Source organism: Microtus ochrogaster, unplaced genomic scaffold, assembly GCF_000317375.1.
Source record: "Microtus ochrogaster isolate Prairie Vole_2 unplaced genomic scaffold, MicOch1.0 UNK114, whole genome shotgun sequence".
Taxonomy (NCBI): domain Eukaryota; kingdom Metazoa; phylum Chordata; class Mammalia; order Rodentia; family Cricetidae; genus Microtus; species Microtus ochrogaster.
The window spans coordinates 647,599-657,704 of record NW_004949212.1 but is presented as its reverse complement, the minus strand read 5'-3'; the positions used below and the strand labels follow the sequence as shown (position 1 = coordinate 657,704).

Below are 10,106 nucleotides of genomic sequence, written 5' to 3'. Positions count from 1 at the left end.
AGCCGGCAAGTCTAGCCATTTAGGAAGATGAAAATTTACAGAGCAAATCTGTCTTTTAGATCATACATTATGATCTGCACCAAAGAGAAGCACTAAGACATTTTAAAGATGTACCATTGCCACAATCCTCACACATATGAAAGGGAAATAACACAAAAACAGGGGAGAAAAAACCAAAGAAAAGTCACCAATCCCCACTGTGAATGCTGTTATTAAATGAACAGCCTTGCTGAGCTCTTCAAATGTTAGAATAAGGGTGCCTTTTCCTCTGAGAGGGCTAGCTAGATTTTAAAATCACAGTTGCTTCCTTGCAGAACCAGAAGGAGTTCAGGAGTTCAGTTTAACCAGACCTTCCCCCTGTCTGTCTCAGGGCTTTATTATGTTTTTGGTATATGGGTGTTTGCCTTCCCTGTCCTGTGCACAGTACCTAAGAGGCCAGAAAAGGGCATCAGATCCCATGGGACTGGAGTTACTGGAGATGGTTAGCAAACATGATTTCTTGCAATGGATCCTTTTCCTTTTTCACAACAGACAGTGCTCTTAGCTGATAAGCTGTCTCTACAGCTGCTTTTTTTATTTAAAATTTATTTTCATACATTTTACTTAAAATATATCACTTTCACCATTTTTGTTCTGTCTTCACCTGTTCAAAAATTATTTCCTTCCAATTACCTCCTTGCTAAGCATGTGTGACTAAGTGTGTGCAAATACATGTATAAAACCTGCAGAGTCCATTTCTGTTGGTTGTGTATATATAGTTCAGGGCTGAACATGTTCCATTGGATACTCAATTAGTTAGCTCATCCCTGCCTGAGTCAAATTCTCCCACTTAAATAAAAACTCCAGTCGTTAATGAACAAAATGATCTGACCACACAGTAACCAAAAGTTCCTTGGGTAGGAAACTATCAAAATAAAAAAACCCTGGGTGCAAATACCTCATCAGACACTTGCTGATGTAATAAATGACTCTAAAGTTCTGGTTCTGCAGCAAACACCCTGAACACTGATCTCAGCCAATCACAGTCTTTCTTGAAACTTTGGGCCTCCCTTTACATTCTGTTCTCCATTCTCATCTCAGATAACTTAAAAATCCTGAAGTTCCTGCCTCCACTTTCTTAGTTCCCTGACTACATGTCTGTGCCACCATGTTTGACTTAGATTGCTCCAGCTTCATTTAGTCAGACATAAGATGGGATGAGTAAAAAGAGCGTTACAGTTAACTACATTATAAAAGCACTTATCTCTGTGAGCCTGGGTTTAACTATCTTTAGAATAAATTCAGAACTATGTGCTGGTCACTTGATTAGTTATAAAAGAATCAATGATAAAGAAAAAACTTTTTTTAATAGTTGGAAGACGGTAGACTTTAAGGAAGGATTATATTTGATGGGAGCCATCTTGTGACTAGAACTAGCACTTCTTTTTTTCATTTTTTTTACACCTTTATTTTTTTTTTAAATTTATTTATTTATTAAGGATTTCTGCCTCCTCCCCGCCACCGCCTCCCATTTCCCTCCCCCTCCCCCGATCAAGTCCCTCTCCCTCATCAGCTTGAAGAGCAATCAGGGTTCCCTGACCTGTGGGAAGTCCAAGGACCGCCCACCTCCATCCAGGTTTAGTAAGGTGAGCATCCAAACTGCCTAGGCTCCCCCAAAGCCAGTACGTGCAGTAGGATCAAAAACCCATTGCCATTGTTCTTGAGTTCTCAGTAGTCCTCATTGTCCGCTATGTTCAGCAAGTCCAGTTTTATCCCATGATTTTTGGACCCAGGCCAGCTGGCCTTGGTGAATTCCCGATAGAACATCCCCATTGTCTCAGGGTGTGGGTGTACCCCTCACGGTCCTGAGTTCCTTGCGCATGCTCCCTCTCCTTCTGCTCCTGATTTGGACCTTTGGAGACAGAGACCCACACTGGAGCACCGGATAGCACTTCTTTTTAAGTACCAGAATTTCTTAAAAAAATCTTCATACCATTTTAAGTCATCACCATTCAAGTCTCCTAACTGAAAGTTTTACACTCATCAGGAGAGCAGACTATGATCACATTCAGAAAAGTCATTCTTCATGCCTGCAAGTTCCCTTTCTCTCCATACAGGAGGCATAAACTCCAGCAGGGTTCCACCTGCTCTGCGTCCTTATGTTATCCCATTGCTATTTACCAACTATGGAATAAACTCAGGTTTGTGGTTTCATCAAGAGTTTGTCACTTTTAAGACACTTGTGTTTTCAGTTTCTCTCCTGAAAAACTTTTATACTCTTCCATTATTTTATGGAGATCTGGACTCAAAGACATCTTTGTGCGTCTGTCTAAGTTAGTTACTGAAGCTGTCCATATTGTATTTCTTTTGGGTCATAAGAAGTGGGGCAAAGAAGAAATCAGGATCATCCATTCACACCTCACTGCTATAACGACATGCTCACCAGGCTGAATAGATGGATCAGCAGCTGACAACACCGGCTGACTAGCCACAGGGCCTGACTTTGTTTCCCAGAACCCACAAAACAGCTCACAATTTTCTTTTTTTTTAAATTTATTTATTTATTAAGGATTTCTGCCTCCTCCCCACCACCGCCTCCCATTTCCCTCCCCCTCCCCCGATCAAGTCCCTCTCCCTCATCAGCTTGAAGAGCAATCAGGGTTCCCTGACCTGTGGGAAGTCCAAGGACCGCCCACCTCCATCCAGGTTTAGTAAGTTGAGCATCCGAACTGCCTAGGCTCCCCCAAAGCCAGTATGTGCCTTCAATGGAAGAATGGATGAAGAAAGTATGGAATATATACATATTAGAGTATTACTCAGCAGTAAAAAACAAGGAATTCTTGAAGTCTGCGTACAAATGGATGGAAATAGAAAACACTATCCTGAGTGAGGTAAGCCAGACCCAAAAAGAGGAACATGGGATGTACTCACTCATATTTGGTTTCTAGCCATAAATAAAGGACAGTGAGCTTATAATTCTCGATCCTAGAGAAGCGAAATTAGAAGGTGAATCCAAACACAATTTTCTTTAACTCCAGTGAAAGGGAAACAGATTCCCTCTTATGACCTCCACTTTTGCCTCCACTTTTGCACTCGGTATGTACAATGACAAACTAAAGCCATCAGACAGTAACAAAAATCTTTATGTACTGAGAAATATTATGGTATTCTTTGGGGTTCTGAGAAAATGTTAAGAATAAGTGTTTAGTCCTAAGGATAACACTCTACCAAAAAAAAGGGAAAAAAACAAAAGATATCAGTTTACCATTTTCAATTGAAAATAGGTTTTATTATTTAAGTTGTTGTTTTTCCTCTATCCTTCATGAAAACATGTTTACAATCTGGAAAAAAAGGCAACATTTTCCTGGTAGAATGTTTCAATTAATCAGGGTGCTGACTTAGTGGGAAATGTGTGTGGTGTGCAAGTCTGGTAACCTAATCTTGATCACCATATGAAGAGAGCCAAGAGTCCATCCCAAAAAGATGTCTTACAGTTTTCACACATCTGTCAGGACTAAAATTCCATAATCATATAACTCATACATATAAAAGAAACTTTTTTCAAATGAATCTCATCAATGTTACATTAGCTGGCATCTCTGGATAATTCCCTTAAAAGGAAGCACTTCATGATGAAGTGACAAATGGATAACTAATGGGGACAGATATATGCAAAAACTTCAAATAATGTATACATATCCACAGGACATCAAGCTATACTGTGAAACATTCAATTGATAACTGATTATCCCACATTTTACATCTCTACCAGTTTGATGAAAATGATGATGATGCTGTGGACACACATATGAGGTAATGTTTCTTATACTCTATCCTATTATGCATTTTAACATTAATTTTGATAAAACATGTAGAGAAAACAGCGAATGTTGGGGTCTAACATGTACCCTTGAACTTATATTCAAGAAACTGACCCATGATGATTATGAATTCAGATGTATTCATAACTAATTAGTGACATAAAACTAGACTGGATAGCAAACATCTCAAGGAAATTTGTGAAAATATGAAAAACAAAACCAGGAAAAAATTTAACCACCCTTTCACAGTCACCATTACTTAAAATGCATGAATATATACTGCCTAATATTAAAGTAAATCATGTTTCACTTAGATAACGGGCATCTCATTCTATATATTTCAGCAGAAAAATACCTATCACTAAGTGAAAGCACCGTAGGAGATGTACAAAAGTCATAGAGAGAAAGCAAAGAGCACAAAACAAACTTTATTGAAAAGATTTGCTAAATGTATAGAACACTTTAATATCTCTCACAAACCAGAAACCGCAATAGAGAAATGTCCACCAAAGGCACACTAAAAAAACAATTAAAACTAAATAAAATCTTTGACTAAACATTTTTTCACTCATGAATATTTTCCTTTTGCAAGCATTCATTTCTGTAACCCAGGTGTTGACTCATTTAAAGGCTTACTTCCAGAGTTTTCCTCAATTGTGATTTGGATCATGCAACAGAAAGCAAGAATGTAGACTTGAAGTTACGGGTATTAATCATTCTCAATTAGTGGCATCATTTGGGAAAATTTAGAAATTATTGTCTTCCTGTAAGAAATAGGTCACGGGTTTTTTCCTGAGAGTATACATTCCCACACCATTTCAAGTTCCTACACCTGGTTCATGCTGCAGGCTGAGAATGTGAGTTCTTAGCTTCCCAATGTAGCCCTCATGCCTGACACTTCTCGAGACAGCACTGTCAAGGTTATCATGTAACCGTCTGGAACCCAGAGTCACTTAAGCTCTTTTATTAATTGACTTAGGGATTTTATTTTATCATAGGCACAGAAGAGGCACTCATACACATCTACAAAATTTTAAATCTACATAAGTTTTGGGGGAAGCTTTGTTAATCAATCATCTTAAGAATTGGAATGTAGGTAAGGCGTGGCTTCCTGTAGCCAAGGAGAAAAATGGGGATGGACCAGGTGCTTGCTATCTGGGTTATTTTTGCAGGACACAGCGGAATTTGGAATTTTCATTCTCATGTAATGAGTTTCCACTTATAATAAGTAAAAATATAATTGCTTATCTTTAAGCTAGCCTGGTTATTTCCCAAATAGCGCTAAGTTCTACAGATAAGTGTATTTATATAATTGAAGAAAAGTGCAAGAAAGGGTTACCTTATCATTGAATTCACATGACTTTTGTCCATGTAATTTTGAAGGCACAAACAAAATAGAGACTTCATAATGCTTAAACAAATTGGTTTTCTTCCCAGTCTTATTTAAGTAGAGGTTTGTTGGCTGAAGAATTTCCAAAACATTTATAGTCACATTCCCTTTAGGATGAATCTGCTCAGGTCCTCAGAGCACTGTGACTTAATAGACTTCTTATCTGCTAAAGTTTTTTTTTTTTTTTTTTTTTTCGAGACAGGGTTTCTCTGTGGCTTTGGAGCCTGTCCTGGAACTAGCTCTGTAGACCAGGCTGTCACAGAGATCCACCTGCCTCTGCCTCCCGAGTGCTGGGATTAAAGGCTTGTGCCACCACTGCCCGGCTCTGCTAAAAGTTTATTCTTGTATAAAGACTACCAAAAAGAGGAAAACTTTACCACACCGATTGCACCTAAAGTGTTGTCAGGCTGACTGTGGTGGCACATCCCTTTAATCCAGCACTTAGGAAACAGAGACAAACAAATCTCTGTGAGTTAAAGACCAGCCTTGAGTATGAGTGAGTTCCAGAATAGACTCCCACAGTACAGAGAAAACCCTGTCTCAAAAAACCAAAAAAGAAAAAAAAAGTTTCTTTGCAATATGATTTTTTTTTCTCAAGATTTTAAAGCCTGATGACACCTACAAAGTCTCTACCATATTGGCTAAAATCGTAGGGTTTCTATTCAGCATGTGTTCTTTGATGGATGTGTACACTTCTATGATATGCAAAGGTTTTACTGCACTGATTAAAGTAATAAGGTTTCTATCCATTATTTCTCTCAAATACATACGGTTCTTTGATGTATTTGGAGACTACATTGATGTGAAAAGTCTTTTCCACATTCTTTATATTCCTAGAGTTTTTCTGCAGTATGTGTACTTTTATGTTTTCTCAGATTGCTGAGTTGTGAAAAGGCTTTACCACACTGATTACATTCAAAGGGTTTCTCCCCAGTATGTGTTCTTTTATGTACTATTAGATTACTGAGTTGTGGAAAGGCTTTATTACATTGATCACATTTATAAGGTTTCTCTCCTGTATGAAGTCTTTTATGTGTTTTTAGAGTACTGAGTTGTGAAAAGGCTTTACCACATTGATTACATTCATATGGTTTCTCTCCAGTGTGTGTTCTTATGTGAAGTTGGAGACTACTGATACATGAAAAGGCTTTGTCACATTGATTACATTCATAGGGTTTCTCTCCAGTGTGTGTTCTTTTGTGCATTTGGAGATTAGAGTGCGATGAAAAAGCTTTATCACATTGATCACATTCAAAGGGTTTCTCTCCAGTATGTGTTCTTAGATGACTATGAAGCTCACCATAACTCACAAAAGCTTTATCACATTGATGACACTGATAAGGTTTCTCTCCAGTATGTAGCCTTTGATGTACTCGAAGACTACTGCTCACTGAAAAGGCTTTACCACATTGACTACATATGTAGGGTCTTTCTCCAGTATGTGTTCTTTTATGTGTTTGGAGACTGCATTGACTTGAAAAGGCTTTACCACATTCATTACATTCATATGGTTTCTCTCCAGTATGTGTTCTTTTGTGAAGATGGAGATTACTGATACATGAAAAGGCTTTAACACAATAATTGCATCCATAGGGTTTCTCTCCAGTATGTGTTCTTTCGTGTATTTGGAGGTTACAGCGCTCTGAAAAAGCTCTATCACATTGCTTACATTTAAAAGGCTTCTCTCCAGTATGGGTTCTTATATGTCTGTGAAGCTCACCATAACTTGCAAAAGCTTTATCACATTGATTACATTGATAAGGTTTCTCTCCAGTATGTGTCCTTTGATGTATTCGAAGACTATTGCTCAGTGTAAAGGCTTTACCACATTCATTACATTCATAGGGTTTCTCTCCAGTATGTGTTCTTTGGTGAACTTGGAGACTTCTGACATATGAAAAGTATTTACCACATTCATTACATTCATAGGGCTTCTCTCCAGTACTTGTTCTTTGGTGAACTTGGAGACTACTGATATATGAAAAGTCTTTACCACACTGATTATATTCACAGGGTTTCTCTCCAGCTTGAGTTCTTTTAAGTATTTGGACACAGCTGATACCTGCAATGGCTTCATCATATTGAATTCCATCATATGGCTTCTCTGCAGAATGAATTTTTTCATGACTTTGAAGATGACTGTAACATGCAAAGGCTTTATCCCACTGAGTATATTCAGAGGCTTTCTCTCCATTATGGTTTCTTTCATACCTGCAAAGATAATTGGCACATGTAAAAGTTTAACCGTGTACATTACAATGATATCTGTAGGAATTAATTTTATAATTTTGTTTAATTGTAAAGAGGAATCAGATTTTAAGTTTTACATTCCTGGTGCTCTTCTCCAGTATGGTATGTTTTGTGTCTTTGAAGAACTTTTGACAGTAAGGGTCTTTTGTCAAATGACCCACATTTATAACATCATTTTCTATGAGTTTTTTTACACATTTAAAAGGAACTAGACTAACTCAGATTTAAATAAGCTTACATTCCTTTTGGATACTTATGTTTTCCTGTAGTGCAATACCTACCACAAGAAAGTGTACTAGGACAAACAAAAGTAAGTACAGACTCATAGGGCTTATCTTCAGTGTGAGTTTGCTGATGTCTTCCCAAGGATATTTGAGAACCAATTAAATATAATCTTATAGCACATTCAACAAATCTACCCAGTGTTGAAATACTAAATATCTTTCCCATCTTCTCATTATTCTGAAAGAGATACAGTCCCTCTTTCCATTTTGGGAAGCTCACTTGTGACATATGACATTCTTATTAAAGGAAGAACAATTGCCCCTTGAATTCACACAGTTTGACTCTTCCTCACAGAAATGTGGTGTAAGAATGAAAATTTCTCCACAAGAGCCTTTGTGACTCTCATGACCCAACTCTTTCAATAAGTTTGGTAAAGTCACAAGTACATGAGTAACACGGGCTTTACTACAGACTATTTATTTTTGGACAGTTTTAAACATATAGTGATTATCTATTCAATGTGCATATGTGTGTTCCTTGTGCAATATCTGAGAGCTATGAAATTAAATTAATTGGCAACACTACAGCATAGTTCTCATGAGGTATGATTCAAATGGTGGTATAGGGTAGAGAATCATTTGTTTCTCTTTTGTTTTTAGAGGAATGCCTTGGAAACACAGACCAGTTACCTCATATTGAGGCATATGATTTTTATGAGAAACCAATAATCATCAATAAACTTTAAGCTGTGCTCATTTATACTATTGTTTTTCTTTAAATCTTCCAGAACAAATTAAAACTTCTTCAGAGACAAATATATACCAAGTTGCAAATAAAAATTACCTTCCATGTTTTCTAGCACGTTGACAATGTTCTTCAAAATTATTGTCTTCCCAACTGTAGCCTAAAATACAGGAACAGAAAGTAGATAATATATTAAAGGATATTGTACAAAATTGAATGTCTTAAGTGAATTATGCCTTAGTTATTTGGCTCATTCTTACTCTTTCTCAAACACAAATATACAAAAGTATCAATAAACAATACACAGTTGTCCCCTTATTTTGAAACATGAAGGAAAGTTCACAATCTTACCAATAGCAGTGAGGTTCCTGTATGTCTCTAGCATCACATCTTTGTAGAGACTCTTTTGGGAAGGATTCAGCAAAATCCACTCATCCTCAGTGAAGTCAATGTGCACATCCTCATAGGTCATTGATTTCTAGAATAATCCAACCAACAGTGAGACAAAGTGTGATCCTGACATTGGATATTTCTTTTTAAATGATATATTTGTATAATGCTACTGCGTCCTATACTTCTTCCATGATAATTACATTATAATGTAATCACCAGTCACTTTAGAAGGGAACTGAAGAGGAGGTTCATATGAGCTATTCATTGGCCCTTTCAATGGGATACAGCCTTGAGAAAACATGCCAATGAACAGACACAGAGACAGACAAGAAATTAACACTACTGAGAAAAAATTACAGAAATAATAAGAACAATGATTATCTCAAAAATTGATGAGAAAATTGGGTATAATGACTCTTGCCTTTAATCCCAGCAATCAATGTAAACGCAGATGAATTAAATTGAGTTGGATGTCAGCCAAAGCCTATGCAATAAGTTACAGGTAAGCCAGAATTACAAATTCATAAACCCCAGTGTCCATAGAAAAATCATTCAAATAAAAAAGGTAAAAAGAAATCAGAGCATTTACTGAAGTTCTTACAAAAAAAATGTATTTACTTTAGTTCTACATTCATCTTTTAGAATCTACAGTGGCCCAGTTTAAACTGTTTCATAATAAGATCTTAATAAAAGGGAGTGCATGTTTAAACAGTTACAAATGGACCAAAGGAAACATCAGCCCTGCAAATGATGATCATAAATAACATAGAGGAAGAGAGTTGGGTCAGCAATTAAGAGGCTAGTTATACTTGCATATAAGTGGGTACAGTTGCCCGTACAAAAAGGGGGCTTGTAATTATGCATTACTTCAACTTCATAGGTTCTGGGGCCCCATGGGATCTAACACGAGGAACAGGCTTGCATGTGATACATACCCCTGTATATAGATACAACCTCATATTCATTCAAAGCATTCAAAACAAAAAAAAATTAGAGGCAGGTAAAAAGCTACACACATGCAGTGCAATGATGCAGAAGGTAGAGGTATTAATGTCATGGATACTACTCTCCTGGGAAAGAGAATGATAGCCTCCACCAAACTTCAAATTTCAAGATGTAGGTGAAGTTCAGCATAGAAACTTATCCTTGATATGTACAAAAACCTACATTCCAGGCTCCTCAGACAATAAAACAACACACACATACACACACACCAAAAACATGTATGCTGCTTAGCCATTAATCCCTCTGTGCAGAAGCCAGGATCATTTGTATTTCTGAGTTGAGGAAACATGGTCTAAGGA

The 10,106-nt window shown here is 37.1% G+C and overlaps 1 protein-coding gene across 5 annotated transcripts; it reads right to left on the bottom strand.

The window, feature by feature from the left end:
• Positions 1–6,023: 6,023 nt before the first annotated feature.
• Positions 6,024–8,881, bottom strand: LOC101998861 (zinc finger protein 431-like). Of its 5 annotated transcripts, XM_026778229.1 has the most exons (5): positions 8,761–8,881; positions 8,509–8,569; positions 7,253–7,401; positions 6,917–7,177; positions 6,024–6,832 (listed from the first exon to the last, which is right to left on the bottom strand). In XM_026778229.1, exons 1-5 carry the CDS (start codon positions 8,879–8,881, stop codon positions 6,024–6,026), a joined length of 1,401 nt encoding a protein of 466 aa, XP_026634030.1. The 5 variants fall into 5 exon arrangements, with proteins under 5 accessions (XP_026634030.1, XP_013210773.1, XP_013210775.1 ...); XM_013355319.1 differs by having other exon boundaries at positions 6,024–7,204; positions 7,283–7,401; XM_013355321.1 differs by lacking the exon at positions 7,253–7,401 and adding an exon at positions 8,456–8,464 and having other exon boundaries at positions 6,024–7,224; positions 8,761–8,794.
• Between the last annotated feature and the right edge of the window lie 1,225 nt (positions 8,882–10,106).